This window comes from Mustela erminea, chromosome 5 (assembly GCF_009829155.1).
Source record: "Mustela erminea isolate mMusErm1 chromosome 5, mMusErm1.Pri, whole genome shotgun sequence".
Taxonomy (NCBI): Eukaryota; Metazoa; Chordata; class Mammalia; order Carnivora; family Mustelidae; genus Mustela; species Mustela erminea.
The window spans coordinates 3,255,864-3,278,599 of record NC_045618.1 but is presented as its reverse complement, the minus strand read 5'-3'; the positions used below and the strand labels follow the sequence as shown (position 1 = coordinate 3,278,599).

The 22,736-nt window shown below is 52.5% G+C and overlaps 2 protein-coding genes across 7 annotated transcripts in view; both read left to right on the top strand.

Annotated features, from left to right (window-relative positions):
• SH3GL3 (SH3 domain containing GRB2 like 3, endophilin A3) overlaps nucleotides 1–1,515 on the top strand; it is a 131,085-nt gene extending 129,570 nt beyond the window's left edge. For all 4 annotated transcript variants that reach the window (XM_032341962.1, XM_032341961.1, XM_032341963.1 and 1 more), the window contains one exon: nucleotides 830–1,515. In XM_032341962.1, coding sequence (XP_032197853.1) covers nucleotides 830–1,035 — 206 coding nt within the window. In that variant the 3' untranslated portion in view covers nucleotides 1,036–1,515. The remainder of the gene's footprint in view (nucleotides 1–829) is intronic.
• A 16,227-nt stretch (nucleotides 1,516–17,742) lies between these two features.
• Nucleotides 17,743–22,736, top strand: part of ADAMTSL3 (ADAMTS like 3) — a 336,446-nt gene continuing 331,452 nt past the window's right edge. For 2 of the 3 annotated variants that reach the window (XM_032341950.1, XM_032341951.1), the window contains exons 1-2: nucleotides 18,673–18,848; nucleotides 19,588–19,688. In XM_032341950.1, coding sequence (XP_032197841.1) covers nucleotides 18,767–18,848; nucleotides 19,588–19,688 — 183 coding nt within the window. In that variant the 5' untranslated portion in view covers nucleotides 18,673–18,766. Of the gene's footprint in view, nucleotides 18,186–18,672; nucleotides 18,849–19,587; nucleotides 19,689–22,736 lie in introns of those variants that run through there. The other variant, XM_032341952.1, reaches the window with a different exon arrangement.

Sequence of the window (22,736 nt, the reverse complement as noted above, 5' to 3'; positions counted from 1 at the left end):
ATTGGTTCGCCCTGGGTTGGTGGGTTACAGGGGACTTCTCTCCATTTCACACGCCGTCCTCCGCCCTTCCCTAGTTCCCCCTCCCCCGCTCCTCCCGTCTTTCCCCCCTCCCCTCCTCTCCCCTCCCTCTCCCTCCCCCTCCCCTTCCTTCTCTCCTCCAACCCTTTCTTACTATTGCCATGTTTTCGTTTTGAAATTAGAACATAACTATTTGAAAGACCTTATTCCGAGCCCTTCTGGCTTCACCCAGGGAGCCCGGCACGTCAGTCAGGCTGGTCTGTGAAGGGTTTGTCCGTCCTCTCCCGAGTCACGCCCTGCCCCCTTCCAGCTCCTGGTCACCAGCTCCGGGAAGATGTCCCGACCACCCAGGCCTTTCCTGCCTCCTTCGCTGAGCTTCGGAGCTATCAGTGATTCTCCACCTCATCTGGGTCCTTTAAATGTCCCACACATACTGTCCGGTGTCCACAAAGAAACCATAGGCTCCCTGAGGACAGGGGTCGGGCCTTGGAATTCTGTTGTGTCCCTCAGGCTCCAGACCAAGGGGAGGAGCTGCTTTTGGGGGCGGGGGCTGGGCTTGACTCCTCCAGATGGGAGTACCCAAGGGAGAAGCCAAAAGCCTTGGGCCTGGGAGGTCAGCAAGGGCGTCCTGGGGCTGGCAGCAGCTGGTGCAGACGCCGCGAGCTCAGCACCGGTGAGTGGCCGAGCCGGCCCTGTGGGCAGGAAGCCGGGGCCGTCCTGCTCAGGACGTCTCCAGCTCTCCGGCTCCCGCTCCTCCAAGGACAAGGTATCACATTAACCTGTACTTTTTGTCTCCATATAATGTGGACAGGTTCTAACGTTCCCATGGACCAGCCCTGCTGTCGTGGTCTCTATGATTTTGAACCAGAAAACCAAGGAGAACTAGGATTTAAAGAAGGGGACGTCATTACATTAACCAATCAAATAGATGAGAACTGGTATGAGGGCTTGCTACACGGAGAATCTGGATTCTTCCCCATTAACTATGTTGAAGTGATCGTGCCTTTACCTCAGTAAATGTGTAACTCACACTTTGGACACACTTTCATAACTGAAATGAATTCACACCAGTGTTCTCCCAGTGTGGTGGTCTGTGACATCCTTGTTCTTTGACCAACCTAATGACTTTTGTAGGTGTGTTCTCTTTATAATGTATTTTGTATCCGTTCCGTTTGTATAAATGATTTTCCTGTCTTAGCTACATGAAACTATAGTTTTTTGTTTTGGTTTTGCTTTTGGTTTTTTTTTTTTTTCTTTTTTTTTTGCTTATTGTCCCAAAAGTTATCGGTTCAATAAATGTTTGTGCTTCTTGTTGCTAAAAATAAATCGTGGTTATGTCCACGAATTGCCCGTTTATATCCCTCAGCTGCAACGGAATGCAAAATTTGAAACTTAAGAAATGCTAAATATTTTGTTTCCTGACATTACTGGTGTCATCTGGTCTTTCCTTATGTTCTAGCTGACTGTGACTCGCCCAATAAACTTGAACATCATGTTGGCAAAAGGCCTCAGCTGTTCTTCATGTTGGACTGATTTCCAGGCGCGGTGGGGTCCAGCTGTAAACTGCCCCCTTGCCCCATGGCTGGCCATTGGGTCCCAGTGTGGGTGCCTGGGTGCTTCTTACTGAGTCAGCAGGTGTGAGAGTGGGGCTTCACTGTCCCCCAGTTCAGACACAGCACACAGGATAGAAAACTCTTCAATGCACTGTCAAGTCCATTTAAAGAGCCCGTAGCACAAGCTTTGGCTACTGCCCGATACCCAGTAAGTGTTTTACGCCGGTCCTGTTGGGGTGCTCAGGAGGGAGCAGGAGTTGGATTGCGGGCACAGTAACAAGACCGCTCGGGATCAGAGAACCAGCCCCTGGCCTCGCTCAGAGTACAGTCTCAGCGTGTACTTTGATCCAGGGGGTGCCACAGCGCCCATCAGGCAGGGGCGAGTACGCTTTCTCCTTCCACAGAGAAGAAGACTCATCAGACGGCTTGCCCACGATCCAACAACCCGTGGTGTGAGGGGAGTTTGAACTGCACCCCACTGCCCACTGAGGTGCCCACGGCGGTCACCGGGCTGGACCTTGCTTTTCACGGACGTTAGTTCCAAATGCTCAGCAGCCAGGCTGGTTCCAGGAGACCAGAACCAGACTGCTCAGTCTTCTGGGTCCTTGGCATGCCAGCAAAGTCCCAACAGCATCCTGGACATTCTTCCTCCTTTCTCTTCCCACCCACTCCCTTTCCTGACACCTTCTCTAAAGCAGCTGTATACATTGCGTCCATAATAAATAATAATAATGACTAACACTGACGGAGGGCCTCCTGTGCGGCAGGTGCTGCTGTGCGTGTTTAAATGAATACACCCAATGCTCCTATCAACCCATTTTGCAGATAAGAGAACTGAGACGCAGCCAGGCTGGGGACAACCTGCCCGCAGTCACACGGTCATGGGATGCCAGAGCCGGGCTCCTGACCTGGGTGGTCTCCCTGCCACGCCTGTGTTCTCCGCCTCTCCCACGCTGCCCCTCATCCTATGTGTTTGCCCCCACATACTCGCACATTAGCTTTTTATACCCCACCAGCTCTCCGTCTCTCGTGGCCATGTTTGAAATTTATCAACGAGAAGACATCCGGAGCCATTCTCGCTGCCTGTAATACGCTTCTGAGTCTTGTCTGGGAAAGAAACTAATTGCAGTTAACTGAGTTAACACGCAGTCGCCGCAGAAGCTGCACTTACAGACTGGGGCGGGGGGCACGGGTCGGGGGAGGTTTCAGTACAGGGCTCCCCTCTTTCCCTTATGAGTTCTAAATAAACCGGGTCATTAGTCGGGGGTTAAAACAGGTAAGAGCCAGTGTGCAACCTGCATCGTGAGGCTGTGTCAGACAGTGGAGCGACAGCATCTGCTAACGGAACCCCAGAGGGCTCAGACGCACTCACCGGGTCCAGTCTGGGAAGGGTCACCCGCTCTTACAGGGACGAACCTTCAACACCGAGCTTCCCGCACGGCTGCCAAGGGTCAAGAACGCCCGCTCCCTGCGTGCAGGCCGCCTTCCAAGGAGGGGCTGGGATACTGGCGCCCCATTCCTAACCCAAACTCAAGCCAGGGAACTCAACTGGCTAGGGCTATTTGGAGAAAACCCCTCCTCACAGAAACTTAGGAGAATGAGAAAAGGTATTTCTATCTGGGGAATGAAGATGAGCAGGGTTCAAAGAAGACCCGGGTTATCAGAAGCCCAGACAGACCTATGGAGAAGGGGAATGGAGTATTTATAACAAATAGCCCTGATCATGGTTTTTAGAATGAGTTTATAACCATGCAGTACAGTAAGGAAAGAAAAAAAATGGCCTAAAGATTGAAAAGCAAGAAATAAAACTTTTTTTTTTGCAGAAAACAAAAGATTGGATATGTAGAAAATTCTTAATCTATTAAAAAAATTAGAGCTAACATATATATACTAATATATAGTATATATACTAATATATATACTACAAATTTATCAAGATCATGAGATAGACAAAAATCAATATGTTTCTGTATACTGGAAATTATTAAATGTTAGATTTAATATAATAATGAAAAAATTTCATAAGAGCAGCAGAAAGTACAAAAACAGTTTTGAACAAAAGCTATGGAAGACCTTCACACTGACAAGTGCACGACTTTGCATATAGAAATTGAATACCTAATAAATGGATGGAAATGCTAATATTGTTAAAATATCTGTTCCCAGGGCCCCTGAGTGGCTCAGTCGGTTAAGCATCTGACTCTTGGTTTCAGCTCAGGTCACAATCTCAGGGTCATGGGATCAAGCCCCGCAGCGGGCTCTATGCTGGGCACGGAGTCTGGGATTCTCTCCCTCTCTCCCTGCCTCTCTTTTTCCTTCTACTCCTCCCCCTGCTCAAGCTCACTCTCTCTCAAATCTTAAAAAACACACACAAAAAAACTAAAAAACCAAGAAAATGTCTTCATAACCTGTAAATGGGCATAATTTCTTAGGACACAAAAAAGCACTACCCCCCCCAAAAAAACTGATAAATTAGACATAATTAAAATTAAACATTTCTGGGGTGGCTTGGTGGCTCATTCGGTTAAATATCCAACTCTTGATCTCGGCTCAGGTCTTAATCTCATGGCCATGAGTCTGAGCCCTGCATTGGGCTCCACACCGGGCAGGAAGCCTACTTAAAAAAAAAAGAAAATTTTAAAATTTCTGCTCATCAAAGAATGCCATTTAAAAATGTAATAAAAAGACAAACCACAGTTGAAAGTATTCATAATGCATGTCTGGAAGAAAATAATCACAACACATATTATCTTCGACTATAGACAATTCAGAATATGTCAAAAATTCTCACGAGTCAATAATAAGCAATTAGAAATGGCCCAAAGATTCGAAGACACGCTTCCCAGAAGAAGGTGTGTAATTACCCAGTAAGCACATGGAAAGGTGCTCAACATCATCCGTTATTATCAGGGACAGACCTTTCGGCCGTACCAAAGAGGCTTAGAAGTCTATTCCCAGAGACATTAGCAAACGTGGGGTGTAGGGCCAACACATTTACAACCTAATTTGTAGCAAATAGGTTCTAGTGATCATTACTGAAAAGGAAACCATAGCTTAGAGCTGCGTACCTACAGGAGAACAGGCGGTGGGCATGGACGGTTGTGTCCCCCTGCTTCTAAGTCTCTGCTGGAGGTTCCAGCATCCGCAGACACAATAAATGAAGCCATCAAAGATACCCGAGTGACAGCGTAACCCACAACATTGAAGAAACTCCTGCTGAAATCCACATCATCCGGAGCAAGATCAGAAATTGACTAGACATATATTTAGGACACTAAGAAGGGTAGGGACAAAGGGAAATGGAGAGAAAAGGCGCAGTTGGGTTGGTTGACAGTGTCCTACTTGGAAGTCCCCTTTTGCTTGAGAGGAAGGACTGCAGATCACGTTGGGTCCGAGGTAAGGGGATTAGGCCTCCTAGGGATGTCTTGTGAATTCGTGCTACATGCATGAGACAGCCAGCTTGGCCTCCAGTCCACGTGTTCTTGACAACACTGGGTCTGGGTTGAGGGACACCAGCTGGTGTGGGCAGGACTACACGGCGATGTCTGGACAACGTTTTTAACCTCACCTCATGCTGAAGATACTTTTGATCGCTCAAGAGACCCTGTAATACACCAACCAAAACATCCTGGAGAGAGGAAACACCTCGGTTATTTGTCTCTTGTCATTCCTTGGTCTATAGGAAAAGTCCCGTCTGCTGCAGATGGGTAGGCGCTTAGAACTAACTCCATACTCCATTCAAGGAGCAGAACGCCGGCGTCCGGCCGTGCCACAAATCCTCCCCGCTGCCTCCAGGGGGCAGTCTCACAAGGACAGGTCAGTGGTAGCCACTTTGACGAATTCTGTTCCTTGGATCCTCCATGGATTTCTTTGAAACAACCCTGGAATCCTATAAGCAAGAAAGCGTTATGGGCACATCAGTAAGTGTCCGTGTTGCAGGCAAACAACAGTTTGTAGCTCGGCTGGTGAGCAGAGCAACTCGGCTGGACTGGAAGGGATAGAGAGCATGATCTAAAGAGCGAAATTCAAAATTTGATGGGAATGTTGGCGTTTTAGGAAACGCGGCAGGCAAAACACAGAAGGACACGGTCAGGAGTCCGTGCCGATCTCAGACCCTGGAAGTCAGCCCAGGAGGCAGGGCTGGCTCCCTGTGCAGCTGCCTTTTTAGAGGGAGAAGGGGAATTGGCCAGGATTATCGTCAGAGATGCTACGTACTCAGGGGAGCAGCCCAGCTTTTGTGCGGGGGACAAGATCGATCACACTTCAGGATCATTGAGGGGCTTGGGGTGAGTCACCAGCAGATCTTGTACTTAGCATCAGCACCCGAACACAAGAAATATAGTCATTTCCTGCCTGGGAATTTGGTAAAGGAAGAAATTTTATATCCAGATTTGGGGCATATTTATGCTAGAATGTTACTGTGAGAGTATCTTCACGTCTTTTGGTCTCAGTTGTACAATCTCTGATAAGCTTTTTCAGGCAACGTGGTTAGACGTACTTTCAAGTGGCATCGAGAATACAGAATATAGAGTTCAGGTCTTGGTTGTGACAGAGGATAGAATAAGGGTCACCAGAAGCTATGTCCGAGGATTAACCTCCCAGAACCTGAGAATGTGACCTTACTGGGAAATAGGGTCTTTATAGACGCAGTTAAGTGAAGGATCTTAAGATCCTGGATCAGGGAGGGGGGCCCTAAATTTAATAATTGGTTCCTTACAAGAAAAAGGAGAGGGACACTTGTCACAAGGCAGACATGGGTTGGGGGGGAAGGTCATGAGAAGATCACGTGGGGACAGGGGCAGAGTTGGGAGGGACTCAGCCCACAGTCGAGGAAGACCCGAAGCCACCAGAAGCAGGAAGAGGCAAGGAAGCGTTCTCCCCCAGGGCCATCAGCCAGAGCCAGACTTGGCGACACCTTGACTTCCGCCAGAGCAGCAAGAGAATGCATTTGTGTTGTTTTAAGCCACCTGCTGGGGTTGTCTGTTACAGCGGCCTGGGGAGCTCATGGAGTAGCCTTGGAGTTCATTCGATTCTTGCGCTATTTTAACTCATGTCAGAGTCCTCTGGGGAAAGTGTCCCCCGTCCCTGAGGACCCCTCTCCGCTGTGATGTGTCTTCCACGCAGAAGCAGCTCCGTTAGCGTGACTTCCCCACCCCTCTCGGCGTCGTCTCGTTCCTGAGTCCTGGGTCCAGAGGGAAGCAGAGTCAGAGGGCGAGCTTGGGGGGAGGGACTGAGGGACGGGACGGGGCGGACATCCGCCGTGCCCCCCCGCTGGGCCCTCTGGAGAGCAGCTCCCCTGCAGAGAGCGCCCAGGTGCTCTGTTGCCGGGAGAGGGGGTCTTACCGTGCGCTCCTCTTCGGGTTTAAAGCCACGGTGTCTGGTTTCCCGTGACAAGAGGAAGCGAGGGGAGGAAGCTGGGAAGAGGCACCCAGGAGGGTACCACACAGGGGAGACCCCTCCACACCCCTCACACTCACACACATGCGGAGAAGGCCGGCAGAGAGCATCCTTCGCCTGGCTCCCGGCGCGGGGTCGACAGCAAGCCGCTACTAATCAGCCACTGGAAAGAAGACTGGGTCCTGGGCTTGTGCCATGAGGCCCTCCTGTCTGCAGAGTTTGTCATCCGGGAGTGTGTGGAAAACCCACATCCAGCCTTCTTCAAGGTGTTCCCTCCCTCCCAAAGCCCCGGCACTCCAGCAACCTCCCCCTCACCTCCTCGTCTCTCAGACTCAGCGCGCTGCTCGCCTCTGCCCCGCTCCTGGGTCCTTCCTTCTCTGGGTCACGGCGTATAATTTATTAGTGGAAATTCTTCTGGTTCTTTCCAAGCCCAGGAGAAGTCTCCCAGCTGATTGAGCAGGGAAAGAATGTCCATCTTTTTTTTTTTTTTTTTTTTTTTTTTTAAGATTTATTTATTTATTTGAGAGAGAGAGAGAGAGAGAGCATGCACATGAGCAGGGGGGAAGGACAAAGGGAGCTGAGTGGGAGCCCGAACCCTGGGATCAAGACCTGAGCCGAAGGCAGGTGCTTAACCAACTGAGCCCCCCAGGTGCCCTAGAATCAGCCTGTCTTTAAGGACAGAGGCGTAAAGCATCATTGCCAACTGCATTGGTACTTTTTTTTTTTTTTTGCGCTTGTGAACTTGCCTTCCCCGCAGAGCCGAGGGAGGACGCTGAGGGCTGGGGGGGTAGGGGGGGTGCGTAGCTCCCTTCCCTGGTCATGAGGGTGCTTGCTGGCAGAGCGACGGCTACTTGCCGTACCTCGTCTCGGCGTCTCAGCTACGGGGAGGATTTTCTTCCCTGGTTTCTGACACTTTTATATCATCTCTGTTTAGTGGTTATGGTTAGATGGTTTGAGTAAAAAAATGTGAGCTCGATTCATCTTGGATCCGAAATCTCTACCTGACCTGAAATTTCATGTCAATACCAGGATGTTTTTTGTTTTGTTTTGTTTTAATTTTCTTTCCCAATTTCTTTATTTATGCTTTGCAGAGCACAGGACATTGTGTTCTCAGTTTTCCTGACGACGTACATGAATTGAGGAATATTTGTTTCATGCCATCTTTTGGTTTCTTTCTTGGTGTTCAAAAACAACAATAAAAACACAGTGCTCTGGTGTTTAGTTAATGGAAGAGCATTTAACAATTTCATGGGGAGTGCCGCCCAAGTCCCACTTCTTGCTTTGATGGTAAACCAGGGACCCAGGCTAGGATTGAATGTCCTACTTGCCTTGGAGGACTCGGGGGCTTCTGCATGTCTCTTTCAGGCTGACGCTCACAATGGAAGAGCAAAGGAACAGAGTTGAGAAAACGTGCTTCAAGCCTGAGCTTCTGAGCCATGAGCCAATGATGGACGAAGGTGAAAATCAAAATCAGAAACAAATGTCCTCCTCTTCCTCTTACGTTCTCTGTATTAGTGAATGACACACGGTCCATGTCAAAAATCAGGGAGCCAGCCTTCACACATCTCTCCCTGGCACCCCCACCTTTAAAGTCATTCACCAAGTCCTATCAATCCTGTCTCCCTAACAACTCTCCAGTCCATCAATTTCCTCCCATGTCCATGACCGCTCGTGCCAGGTTATGCTAATAGGACTCTCGCTTGGGTTATTAAACACACAGTCAGAGTAATCATTCCAATCTTATCACTCCATCGCGTGGACAGATATTATGCTAAGCAAGCCCTTGAGCTTAGGGTAAAGTCCAAAACCCCATAGCACGGCATGAGTGCCCTTCACAAACTTGAACCCTTACTCATTTTTCTGCCCATTTAACCTGAGCCAATCCCATTTTAACTTTGTGCCGCAAATGTGTGTGTCTGCAGAGACTGCTTTATGCTACAGCAACAACTAAAAAAAACCACAGGTTCGACAGATAAATGTAATTCCTCATTCGTGTAAGTCCCAGCGTATGTGGGATGACTCTCGAAGCCAGCTGTCCTGGGGTCAGCAATTCAGCATCCTTTGACTCGTGGCTCACCATGGCCATGTACAGCATCTGTGTTAGCTGCCCAAGGGGAAGAGAGGGACTGGAGAAACCACAGGGGCTTGCCACTGCCTCGACTCTGAAGAGAGACACAGCAATTCCACTCTTATTTCACTGTCCACAATGGGTCACGTGGCTCTGTGAGGATGCTGGGAATTGTAGGCTCCAAGGACGAGGCGTAGGAGATGGGGTCTGGCGAATGTGCTGCATTTTCTCTGCCACAACAAACATTTACAAAGCACGTGGTGGTTGAATTGGAACTTTTCATCTTTGGGCCTTTGCACGTTTTCCTTTTCGTCTGGAATTCTTACTTCACACCCAAACCTTCTCATGGGTAATTCCTGCCCAGAACTATTTTTTTTTTTTACAGAGGAATGCATGGGAATGCCAGACTAGAACCTCTTTCTCCAGATTCTGAAAGCTGGAACAGTATTCTCGAAGCTGGCTTTTAACAGGCATCCTGAAAATGAGAGCTAAATGACATCCCTTTAAATTCGATTTTCTAAGCAAATAAAAATGTTTATTTATATAGATTTTCATATCTCCCTGCGTGATAAAAAGAAGTTATGTTTAAATGGTGGGTTCAAAATCAATCCAGAGCTCTCTAGTTCTGGGTCTGATGTGATAGCCACCCCATTTCACAGCTGGTACCACTGAGAACATACTGGAAAAGAGAAATGAGAGGAACAAGCAACAGATGAACTATTTCTTAATCCTCTCTCTCTCTCTCTCTCTCTCTTTTTTTTTCTTAAGAGATTGTGAGCGGTGGAGAGCAGAGGGAGCAGGACAGAGAGAATCGTAAGCAGGCTCAACACCCAGCCCAACATGGGACTCGATCTCACAACCCTGAGATCATGACCTGAGCTGAAATCAAGAGTCAGATGCCTAATCAATCCAGCCACCCAGACGCCCCCTTAATTCTTTAGTTGTAGGCACTGTACTACTTATTTACTAGTGTGTAACAAAGTATCACAAACCTGGTGGCTTAAAACAATACACATTCACACACTGAGTCTCTGGCAACTTCTGTATTTCAGAAATCCAGGCAGGGCTCACCTGGATCCTCTGTTTCTGCGTCTCTCACAAGACTGTCATTAAAGGGTCAGTCAGGGCTGAGGTCTCATCTGAGGTTTGACTGAGTAAGGATGCACTGCCAAGTTCACGTGGTTGATGGCAGAATTCAGTTGCTGCTTTTTTTTTTTTTTTTTTGGCTGGTTGTCTGCTGGAGGTCCTCAGCACTTTGCCACATGGGTCTCTATTACTGGCTCCCTTCAATCTATCAAACCGGGGAGAAGGTCTCCTGGTGAGAGGGAAGTTATAATGTTAAATAACATAATCAAAGAAGTGCTATCCCTGTGCCTTTGTCAAATGCTTTGTATGTGTATATGTGTGTGTGTGTGTGTGTGTAGTGTTACGGTTTTATCAACACAAATATGATACGTACACAAATTGTCTATTCATTTTCTTTTTTTAAAAGATGTTATTTATTTATTTGACAGAGATCACAAGTAGGCAGAAAGGCAGGCAGAGAGAGAGGGGGAAGCAGGCTCCCTGCTGAGCAGAGAGCCCCATGCGGGGCTCAATCCCAGGACCCTGAGATCATGGCCTGAGCCGAAGGCAGAGGCTTAACCCACTGAGCCACCCAGGCGCCCCGTCTATTCATTTTCTTTGCTGCACAGCCTGGCATTGGGCTTGCTGATTCTGATGGTCAGCTGGGTTCCTCTTTCCAGGAGGTTCTGTGGTTCTTAGAGGAGACATCATGAACAATCTCTGCACAGTACAATCTGTTGCACACCAGCAGCACTTCGAGCTCCTTGATGCTGTGGATTAGGAACTTCCAGGAGGCATTGAGAAGCATGTGCTCTGTTTCTTTGCTGCTCCTGTAATCAGTGGTGAACATCAAGATTTGGCCCTGAATCTTTTAAATACCCTATTGTCAACGCCTTTGTGTTTCTGCCAGTTGTGCTTAATTTTGACATATGGGTCTGGCTGGTGCTGGATGTACTTTTTGGCCCTCTTTATAATGATCGTGGGCTTTATCAGAGGTCTGAGGGTGGCCATGATGCCAAGCAGGAGACGGCTGCCACCTCTGCAGGTGGCACCCAGGAAGAGAGAGCTTGGTCGTATCTTATTTCTAGAAGTAAGTCACAGGTCCTCTCCACACTCAGGGGAGGGGATTACACAGTGGTGTGAATACCAGGAGACACAGGGGTCACTGGGGACCCCCATTAGGGTATGTCCACTGCAGATACTCTGCAGTGTTCCCTCAATTCCTTATGAGTCTGAAGATGCACACAGAACTCCCACGTGTTATGTGGTCAGATAGGATTTGTTCCAGGGAATGTGATGAATTTACTTGTTCTTCCCTAGATCTGATGCCTACCGCAGCCCTTTAAATTATTCTAAAATGCCTATTTGGAATAGTAGACTGGTTTTCATTGGAGAAAAAGTAGAGAAGGAGAATAGCTTTCTGATTTTATTTTAAACAAGATCCTGTGCCTGTATGTAAGCGTTAGCTATCAACTGAAACATCACTTCCCCCAGGAAATCTCTAACGCTCCTATGACCGTCTGAATTGCCGCGGTACCCAATTCTTTCATAGCTCCCTGTTCTGACACCTCTGGGAACATCTATCATACCCTATCTCATCGGCTCCTTCCGAGACGGGGTGATAGCTTATCATGCCAATGTGTTCCCAGGACCTAGCCCATACCTGGCACAAAGTAGACTGTCCGTTAATATACATTGCATTTCACTGCATTGAACTGAATTTTTCTTCGAATCTGAAGCTGACCAGTTGGGGATGGTGGGATTTGAAGGAAACTGGTTCTTCCCAGTCATCCACAGAACATTTTTGCCTGGGCCTTGGTAAAGAGGGGATAAAAATGTCTCACGAGGGGCGTCTGGGTGGTTCAGTTGGTTAAGCGGCTGCCTTTGGCTCAGGTCATGATCCTGGGGTCCTAAGATGGAGCCCTGCTTCAGGCTCTCTGCTCAGCAGGGAGTTAGCGTCTCCCTCTCCCTCTCTCTCAAATAAATAAATAAATAAATAAATATCTTTTTAAAAAATTGCCTAATGGGCTATCAAAACCATCCAGAAGTAAGTGTGTTTTGCAAACCCAATACATAGAAATGTGTTTTGTTGAACTTACATATGAAAAAAGACTTTTCAAGTATTCCTTAGTGGTATTTCCAACCCAAATATTGCCAAGCTGGCAGAGTAAGGAACATGTGGGGGAGCCGGCTGAATAGGCGGGTCTCATTTTGTAGGGCAGGGGACACGCAGTGTGACACCAGGGAATAAGCCTCTTCTTAATGACTTGGAAGAAAACCGTTTTCACAATTTGAAACAACAGCCCACACAGAAAAAAAGCAAAACTAAAGAAAACAAAAAACCCCAAACGGTGTGTACAGGTACTTTGCACTCTGTTCTTTTTTTGTGCAAATTGATCAGCCCTGGAATAAAATCTTGGTCTCCTAGAGTCGTCGGAGGTGATGTTCTAGATGTGATTTTTTTCAGAAACTGAGTGAAGAATTGAAGGAACATATCTTGCTTATTATTGTTGTTGTTTTTCTTGAATCTAACCCTTTTGTGATAGAATGTTTTTCTATCTCCACTATGGTGGGCTTCCCTGCTCCCCATCTCTTGTGCCTTTTACAGTTCTTCAGTAGTGACTTTACATTGTTAATATCCCTTTTCTTAGCAGGCTTTCTTTTCCTTTCAAATTTACAGTTATGAAGTTACTACCTTTACTAAAGCTAACTTTAGTTAACTAAAGTTACTAACTTGACCAAGTTTTTCTTGGGAGCCAGATGAACAGACACATTGGAACTATGCACAAACAAAAGCATCAAGAGTCTGAGTGAGCCTCGAGTATTTGCTCAGACACAATATGCTTAAATCTGGGGTCACGCGGATGTGCTCAGAGGGCTTTCCTGTTCTGGCTGGGGTTAGGGCCACAGACATTGCCATGGCTGAGTCGTAGTTTAGGAAGGTGTTGCTATATTACACAAGAAGAGTATAGATACAATTTTGGATGTTACACTGGAAGGATCCATTGCCTCCAAGGAAGCCCGGAAAGCGGATGCTCAGAGAGGTGAAGTGACTTGCCCAGAATCCCCCAATTTGTGGCCAATCCTGGACCTCAGTTGTGGGTTTCCTGATGACAGCTCCAGTGTTCCCCACTCACCTTGTACCTCTCAGGGGAAGATAAATGTTCTCAGGGGCAGAGTGAAATGGTTCAAGGCTACTAGCAAATCCATTCTTCCTGGGGCCTCTGTGTTTTGCTTCTGTTCCATAGTAGTCCATCTGGATGTGTGTGTGTGTGTGTGTGTGTGTGTGTGTGTGTGTGATTATCAGAGTGTTGATATTGAATTGTTTGATATGAATTGAATTGAAATGATATTGACCAGATTGAATCAGGTCAGCTTCTTGCTAGTCCTAGAGGCCACGTGGGAACCAGCCTTGGTTTGAGGCATGGAAGGTCACCAGATCCCAGTTCTGTCCCTTTCCAACACTTTAAGGGACGCTAACCCTCCTTATCTCACCGCTAAAGATTTGAAACTTTCTAGAAAGAGTCTGTCCTACACCACCCTCTGGAGAGAGATTCCGATTGGCTCAGAGCTCCAGAACCACAACCGCCCTCATTCCTGAGCTCCTGACTTGAAATCATGAGTCTGGCCCCTCGGAGAAGTCACGAAATCACCAATCTGGGGCCCTGAGATGCTCTCTGGGGGATCTCAGTGCAGGATGAGAGGAGAAACCAAGAATGAGGTTGTGCCAAAGCCCAGAGCCCCTCACCCCTCACAAGAGGGGAGACCTCTTGTCACCCCTCCTCCCAAGGGTGTTTTCTTGCTTAGGAGGCAGAATACTTGAACACAGTTTATAAAGCAAATTTCTGTTCCAAAGAGGGACCCCATCCTGGACAGGCAGAAAACTGTAATCACCAGCGGAGCATGTTTCCCATATAGAGCTAAGGAGACCTTAAAATCAGGTGCAGCTGATGCTGTCAATGTGGACGCCCTGTTCAGACCCCCAGTATTGGCAGGTGCACCCGTGCCCCAGCTGAAGAGAGCGTGGCTGTCAAGGGGTCACCCCTTAGGGCTTCTCTGAAGCGCTGTCTCTGGTTTATGGGAGCTGTCTGGGAGGTCACACCCACCACCCAAGTCCAGGGCTGGCCAGGCCTCACTGGCATGTGGATACCACAGTCCAGGCCTGTTGCCTTAAGACTGGCCAAGTCTGCGGCAGGATCTCCTGCTCCAGGGACCTTAACGATCAAGCAAAGGCGAGACAGCACCTGGGCCCCGGGCTCGTCCTGCTCTTCCCCTTTCCTGTCCTGCTCTCGACTCCCTTTCCATTTTCTTCCGTAAGGACACCCTCTTGACTATCTCCGAGCCCTGGGACACCATGCTCACCTAGCGCGCCCCGGCCTCTTGTCTCCTGGCGGCTTTGGCTGAGAGTGCAGGCTTTGTGCCTTCTCAAACCCATCTCACAAGTCCTGCAAGCAGAAGGAGCAATTCTGTATCAAGAACAAATTCAGGCTGAGGCGGGAAAGGACGTCCTCTCTGTCTAAGGGTAAAATGCACACCTACTCCCACACCTGCGTCACCCACAGTACCGTCCCTGGTCTTCCCTGGTCCTCTGTCTGCGCCTGGCACACGAATGATGCATTGCTGCACTTGCCCGCCTGTGGCTGGGGTTAGAAGGCGATGCTGGGAGTACAGGTGGGAATCCCCGAAGCTCTTCAGGGAAGAAGCAGACCCGTGGCTGGTAACGGAAACTGGAACGCAAGAGGATGCATCCTCGGGAGGAAATGGAACTCGGTTTCTCAGACCTCTCAGGGTTGATGACGCCGCCCTGTCCTCAGGCAGTGGGGATTCTCTTGGGGGTGGAGGGGGTAGCCTAGGTCCTGAGCCTTGGGAGATAGATTGGGTGGGCATCTCCGCGCCCAGCAGCCCAATCCAAGATTGTCTTTTGGGGGCTCATTCTCTTCTGTTCTTCCCACTCCCCAGATTTTTCCCAATCTTTGGCAATGTCTTGTTCAAACATGTTGGCCAGAGCTGAGTGGCGGGGGTACAGGGCGGAGGGGAGCGTGGATACGGGACTAAGGGAAGGTTTTGTGTCCACACTTTGGGCAAAGTGGTGAAGGAGAGTCCTAATGGGGGTAGTTAGGTGGGAACCCGGGAACAGGGCCTGCGAGGTCCGGCCAGCCCCTCCCTAAGCGGAGTCTGTCCTTCGTGGCTCTTCGTCACCCACACTCCCAGTGCTGGAGTCACAAACAGGACCGCTTGATCCGCTGGAGAGAGAGGCAGGCAGCTGGGGAAGTTTGCTCTCTTCCTTTTCACTCCAGACCACCTGTTTCTTAAGGGATTGGCCCTGTAGGAGGTGTAGCCCCTGGGAGAGAGCGGCTCAGCCCGGCCTCCACACTTGGTGCAGGCGCTCCCCGGAGGCGGGCGCAGGAATCACAAGTGCCCAGGGTAAAATGAGGCAGGGAGTCCCGTGGAGGCAGGAGTCCCTGGAGCAGAGTGGCTCCGGCGTTGCCAGCACACCTTCTGCTCCAGAGGTCTTCTTGGTGCTTTCCTGAACTGCGTGTGGGCATGGGCAGCTCAGCTCACCCCAGCTGCATGGGGCATAATATCTCTTTGAATTCTCCATTTCATCTTGAATATTCATGAGCTTCTGGCAACAGACTCTGTGAAACACTGGGCTGGTTTTAGAATATGAATGACGTGAGAACTGGCACATTCTAGTTGCTAAGAACCTGCGGGTCAACCTTTCTGCAGCAGTCTCCTCATTTGTAAAGCGGAATAAAAACAATGCCTCCCCCTTAGGCTGGGGCAGGTGACGGGCCCAGAACAGTGCCAGGTGCCCCGCAGATGTTCTGGAACGGTGTTCTGATATGAGAAGCACCTACAGTCCGTCCTCATTATTTGCAGCTTCTGTGTTTGTGAATTCACCTCCTTGCAAAGATTTATTTGGAATCTGCAAATCGATACTTGCAATGTTTTCATGGTCATTTGGCAAAGAGGTGGAAACTGTGAATCGCCTGATACGCGCGTTCCCCGTGAAGGTGGGACAGGGAGGCCCGCCTCTGCCTTCCCGTGTCGGCTTTCACGCTGTAAACCAGTGTCCTTTTAGGGTCAATGCAGTGCCACTTTTTACATTTCGGTCTTCTTTTTTGGCGATTTTGCTGTTTAACAGGGCCTCCAAGAGCCGTGCTGGAGGCCTGGCTGGAGGTCCTAAGCAGTGGCTGTGAGCGATGTGTCCTCCAGAGCAAATCCTCAAGCTCGATGCGGGGCACTGGGCCAGGACTTGTACCGCTGGTGGTTGTGGGCTCAATGCTCGTGAAAAGATAGTAGATGTTTTAATGAGAACCACAGATAAAATGAGGTTGTGTATTGATTGGTTGGCGGACGTGACCCGGGGCTGGCAGGGACCTAACTCTGCATTTCAGAGTTCGCGACTGCCAGCTTCACCGTTCCCTTGACCTCCTAAGATCGTAACTACAAGAACTGTAGGTAAGTGCGTTTTCTGTGGTTCTGCCCAGCTCTCCTGCCCCAGACTGAGTCGTGTCCCACTGCGTCCTGGTCCTCTCTGCCCTCTTGACCCTGAATGTCCTCTGCTCATGTCACCATGAGATTCCGGCCATCTCACATGGAGTGCCGAGACAGTCTGCAGATCCTCCTCTCCGCCAGAGGAGACCCGGGGGCCAGGAAGGTAAGACAGTGGGAGGGAGGCAGACAGGGGGTCAGCTCCCCTCTGTAAAGCTCTACCCGCATCTGAGCGTACCAACTACAGAACAGGCGGGAGATGAACCTCAGGGATGAACAGCAGAGTTCACCAGCTTCAGTCCCGGCTTTGCAACTCACTGCGTGCAATGTATTTATCCTCTGGGCTTCCTCGCTGTGAAGTGGGAATCAGGATCCTAACCAACCCCGTTGGGCCCGGAAGAGCTCAGCACAGTGGCTGGCACGCTCGGGCCCCCAAGGAAATGAGTCCGTGGTCGCACTTAGGTGGGGGCCCAAGGCAGCCTTTCCAAGCAATGCCCGGCCCCTGCCTTGATACCTTCGTGATGAGGCCAACGCCAGGGACGAACATTGTGTCTAATTCCCTTCACTTCTAGGAGTCCACAAGGAAAGTCACCCCTGTTCCCGGTCTTGACACCCCTTTACCCTTAACCCCGGGCCTGGCCCCTCATCGTCAGCGCGGTTCAAGCAAGCCCAGCTCCCCTAAGTGGCTGCTGGTACCTGGCCGGGGGTGACCCTATTCGGCCGCTCGTGGCCCGTGGCAGCCGGACGTCCGTGCGGCGAGCGTGCCCAGGAGTCGGCGGCGGGTGCCGGGTCTGCGCGGGGCGCGGGGTCTCCCCCGGGACCGAGGGGCGCGGGCCGGGAGGGGGGCCACGGACTCCTCTCAGGTCCGGGGCCGGCTGAGGTCCGCGGGCACGAGCCGGTGGCTCCGGACAGCCCTCGGTGTGGCCTCCGGGCGGGCCCGGGAAGGGCGGCTGGAGGCTCGGGGCGGTGGGGGGCGGCGGCAGCCCCCCTCCCGGCTCCGACTGAGGCGGGGCGCCCCGGGCTGGCTCGCGCGGCCGCGGCCGCCTCTCCCCAGCGCGCCTGCCGGCGGCGGCGGTGGCGGCGTCGGCAATCCCGGCTCTTGGCACCACGCCTGGCGGCCGGCCCAGGGCGAGGAGTGGCTTCCAGGAAGCGGGCGGAGGAGCGTTCCAGCCGCGTCTCGCCGTCGCCGAGGCCCCGCGCGCTCCGAGCGGCCCGGGCCCGGCCCCTCACGCGCTCCCCTCGCGCCCCGGCGCCCCCCGGCTCGGGCGGAGGGCGGCCGGGCGCGCCGTGCACTTGCCGGTCGGTGCAGGTGGCGGCGCGCGCCCTCCGCCGCTGGGTCCCCGCCCGCGCCGCGCTCGGCGCCCGGAGGGGGCGGGAGAGGCGGGGCGGCCCCCGTCCCAGCCCCATTTAACTGCTCGGCGGCGGCGGCGACTGCGGCGCCGCGGGCAGGAGGCCGGCGTCGGGGAACGTCCTGGGGCCGGATTCCGCACGAGGTGTTGACGGGGCCGCTCCCGCCCGCCTCTCTGCCGCGCGCGCCGGGCCCGCGCCGCCCGGGCCGCACGTCCCAGAAGCGTCCGCTGCGCAAGGTGGGTGCCGCGAGCTCCGCGCGAGGTCGGGGAAGGACGACGCGGGGCCGTGGCCGCCGAGCAGGGCTGGGGGACGCGGAGCGGGAGGGTATTTCTCTGCGGGTCCCGGGGTCCTCCAGGACCGGGGCGCTCCCCTTGCAGCGCTCCGTGGGGCCCGGGGGCGTTCGCGGAGGGACGTGTGCGGGGCTCTCCGCGCGCGGGGGGCGCTCTTCCTTGTGGGGGAGCCCCGGAGAGCGGGGGCTCTCGGCCTTGGGCTTCCCGGGCGGAGAACGGGCTGACAGCGGCCGGGAGCCGGGAACCGGGAGCGTCGGAAGGTCCCGCCGCCCGGCCAGTGGGTCCCGAGCGCCTGAGGCGCCCGCGGGGAGAGCGGGCACAGGGTGCCGGGGACGCGCGGACGCGGGAGGAGACGCCGCGGGGCAGCGGGCAGCGGGCGGGGTGTGCGGCGGGGCGGCCGGGGCCGAGCTGGCGAGGGGGGCGCGCGGTGCGTGGGCCCGGCACCGGCCGCCTCCCTTCGGCCCGGAGTCGCCGCCTCAGGTCGGAAACAGCAGCACATTTGCGGATCGCATTAGGCCAGGCCCTTAATGCTTTCTCCAGATGGAGCGAAGCCACCGACCCGCCCCCGGACACCGGCTCCGCCAAGGCGCCCGCGAGGCGAAGCGAGAGGCGAGTGTGACCTCGGCTTTTCCAGTCCAGACTCATACTGATTTCCCTGTAAATTGTCAGGAGAACCTGCAGAAACCCCCCGCGGCCCTCCTGGGCTCAGGGGGGCCTCCGCTGGCTTGCCCTCACCTACTTTTGGGCGGTTGTGTTGGGCCAGCGCTGAGGCTGTGCCCTCTGAAGCCCCCCGGGCTCAGCTCTCAGACCTCTCGGGCTGCAGGTCTGGGGTTCGGACAGGACATGGTATCATCTGCTGGGGAAAGCCTTAAACTGTCAGAAGACCTGCGTTCCAGTCCCAGAACAGTCACCATCTTGCTGTGTGACCTTAGGCAGGTCCCTTCCCCTCTCCGGGCTGGCTTAGTTGGTCTCAGATCCATTTTTGCCTGAAGTCGAAGAAGCTGGCAGGTGCCCTAACCCTTGGCTCCACACTGGCTTCCTGAGTCAGATGCCAGTAGCCACACCCTGCTGCTGACACACGAGCTGGAAAGTGGCTGGTGTGGAGACCTCTCAGCTTCAGAAGGCCTGGAGGTGTGGGCTGCGCATGGCAGGCGGGTCCAGCTGCCCTCCTGACCTTGATGTGGACCCATCTGCGCCCTGTAGTAGGTAGTCCCATCCTGGACCTACACAGACCTTTCCAAGACATTATGGGAGGCTCAGAATCCCTCCCTCTGACTGGTCTCTTAAGTCATGGGTGCTGCCGCTGGGGGCAGAGTTGGTTGAAAGCCAACTTTTTCTTCTTTTGTAGGCTCAAGAGAGACCCCCAGGAGACCAGACCCCATGGCTTCCTGGCAGAGCTCCTGGTGGCTGCTGATATGGACGGTCTTCATGCACTCTGCCCTCCTGCAGGTAATATCGAGGGAAGAAGAAGGGCACACGCCCCTCTGCTTGCTTAGGAGCATTATTCTAGATCACCTAAGATGTGGTATGACTTGTATTAATCCTATGCCAAGAGCATCTGGTTTTCTCTCTTACCTCCAGCAAACGGTATTTCTGGTTGTCTTAGCTATAAGAATGATTCAAATTCCTTGGGTCCTCTCTGCGTCCTGAGCAGTGCCCGGATGCCACTTGGATATCACGTGCCAGCCATGACTTGGGGTTGTGCAGGACCCAGTCTTTTCAGTCTAGGGTGGTGGTCTGTGTGTGCCCACGAGAGGTGAGGCTGCTAGAGGCCAGGACATAATGAATGGGGCAGAGCCCAATTTCTGGCCTTAGCTCAGTCACTAAGTAACTATTTTGAGTTTACTTCTATCAACACATGTCACACTGTTTTGCAGTCCTTTCTTTAGACTGCTGTTTTTCCCACAAGCCGGGGGTGCGGGCAGCTCATCTCTGGCATCCCCATTTGGCAACGGGGCAGGCTGAAATAAAGGGGTGAAGACAGCATTGCCAGAGAGACGTTAGGGAGTCCTGGAGACAGCGGAAAAGTGGATGGCCCACGCTTCATCTAGTTAGAGCAGCCTCTGCTTACCTCCAGCTGGTCATTGCCAAGTGGGAACACAAGCCCAGGATTGCCATATCATCTAATTTTTCAAGATACTTGGGCCATCCAGATTTCCTATGAAACCTCCCGGTTTGAAAAGCTCTGACAGCCAGACAGATGTGTTTGCAGCCTGGATTGAGCCAAACAGTCTGTGGCCATCGGTCGAAAGGTGCAGAGCATGTCTTAGTGTCGTGTCCCCAGGGCTGCTGCTAGCCCAGGACAGCCCCTTGTCAGAATTAGAACAAGGCAACTCCTCTCATCAGGCGTAACTTCTTGGGCATGCGGGTTAGAAGGGCTTTAATGTCTGTTCAATGAGGACGCACCCTTGAATAGAGACACACATCGTGGGATCCATTACTCAGACTGATTCTCAGTTCACTTTCTTGGACACGGTGTTTCTGAGCCTCTTCCAACTCCAGTGCCCCACGATTTCGGTGGCTCGTGAAAACTGGCTCTCGAGGTACAGTTTCTCCCCCATCATCCTATTTCACTGATGTTGCTCCATAAACACATTCTAACAGATGTGTCTTAAGTATTTTCGGGGTGACTTTAGGGTTTCTGTAGTTAGTGAGGGGCCGTGGGGTGACAGATGGTGGAGATTCGCTTTTCTTTCCCATCAGCAGATCTGAAACGGGCTCCATTCCCGGTCAGCTGGGGCCGAGGTTTCAAGGCACCGCGTTTCGTTTTGTCTTCTTGCACCTTATAAAATTTAAATGTGCTTTGAGGCAGTCTGTTGACCTTTGGCCAAGGGCAGTGTTTGCCCAGCTTGAATCACTCAGTGACCTCTTTTGGATTTTTCCATATCTGTGCGCCTCTGGCAGTGTTGTTCCCCTGCACCGGGCAGTGTGTGCGGGAGATCGTGAAAAGAAGTTTCAGGCTGCTCGAATCCCAGCGCCCCTTCTTCCTGACCCATCACACGGACTTCTCTGCGTCCGTTCTGGCATTCGGGAGGGGGGGATCTACCTCATCGAATTGTTTGGAGGAGCGAATCCACTGCAAGTTTGAGAAGGGGACAGATGAAACAGAGACTGTCTGGCAGGACCTGTGTGTGATGGGTCTGAGCTCTCTGCGGCAGTCACTGCCTGTAGTCCCCGCGGCGGTCCCGTAGGGGGCAGTCAGGAGGCATCAGCAGAACAGACAGGTGCTGCCTGGCTAGGGGTGTGGGCGGAACTCCTCAGGGGCTTCTCCTCAGGTGTGAGTGGGATTGGGCAGGACGGTCTCCCCATGCAGGGAAAGAGAATGTTCTAGTGAAGGGTCGGTCAGTCCTGAGATCCTGCTTCTGGACACCTGGTTGTCTGCCTACGGTCAGCCTGGGTTCCATTCGAAGCTGCCTCTCTGGGGTGTGTTGGGACTTGGGGGTTTGGGGCCTTTAGATGTTCTTCAGTGTGTCTCCTTGCCTTGTACAGGCTGCCACGAGGTGACTGGTGGAGGACCAGTAGACAGGAGGCTGAGCCACAGGGAGCGGGGCCGTGCCAACTCGTTTAATAGAAACTACATTTCCTTTAACGCATCTGCAGACGACTTGACCTCCTCTAGTCGCTGGCCACAGGTCGCAGTGACGGGCCGCAGAGCAAAGCACGAGGTCGGCAGTCTTGAGCTCTCCTGACTCGTTCTGGAGCGTTTCTGGAGGAGCTTGCTGTCTCCCTCAGCCCCCTGGGTCATGGGCCCTGGAAGCTTCCTGTGGCTCCCGCTCCTCTCCCCGGGGACCAGCGCTCCCCTGCAGCCTCCCTCGTGGGGGAGCCCCCTCTCGGTGGGAGTACACACGTGCCAGTCGTGGGCTCCAGCCACGCCCTGTCAAGCCCACTCCCTTCCTTAGTAAAGTCTAGAGCCGATTCATTTTAATTTTTCCATTTTAAAAAAGTCCAGTCCTATTTGAAATGCTGACTCCCCTGATTTACATCTCCCCTCCCTTCTGGCTCATGCAGGGTGGACACGGGGCTCGGGGCGCGTGAGACGGGGTCATGCTGTGGTCGGCCCTCTTCCCACCTCAGCCAGCGGCGAGGACTGGCCTGGGACGCTCCTTCCTTTTCATTATTCCGGTGCAGCCTTCCTGGCACTGGAAATAGCAGAGGCGAGCGGGGAGAAGAGCATAGAGCTCTCTACCTAACTACTTGCTTCTCTTGGGTGATTGTCACTGCACGTCCGGCTCTCGCTGCCTCTCGTGCCCTCGGGTGGCCTGTGTGGCTTCTTCGGAGGGCCGGCAGGACCCCCTTTCCTGGAGCAGGAGGCCCGGCTCTGCCGGCCTGTTGCTGCTGGGCTCTTCTTGCCCGGTGCACAGCTTTGTGGCTGGGGTACCAGCAAGGTGGTCTACACCCGGATGCCCAGCGGGACGCTCAGACTTGCCCCATCACTGTGTGCTATGGCGGAAACCAAAGTGACATCGTGTGTCAATTACAAAACGACACCCCAGTCCC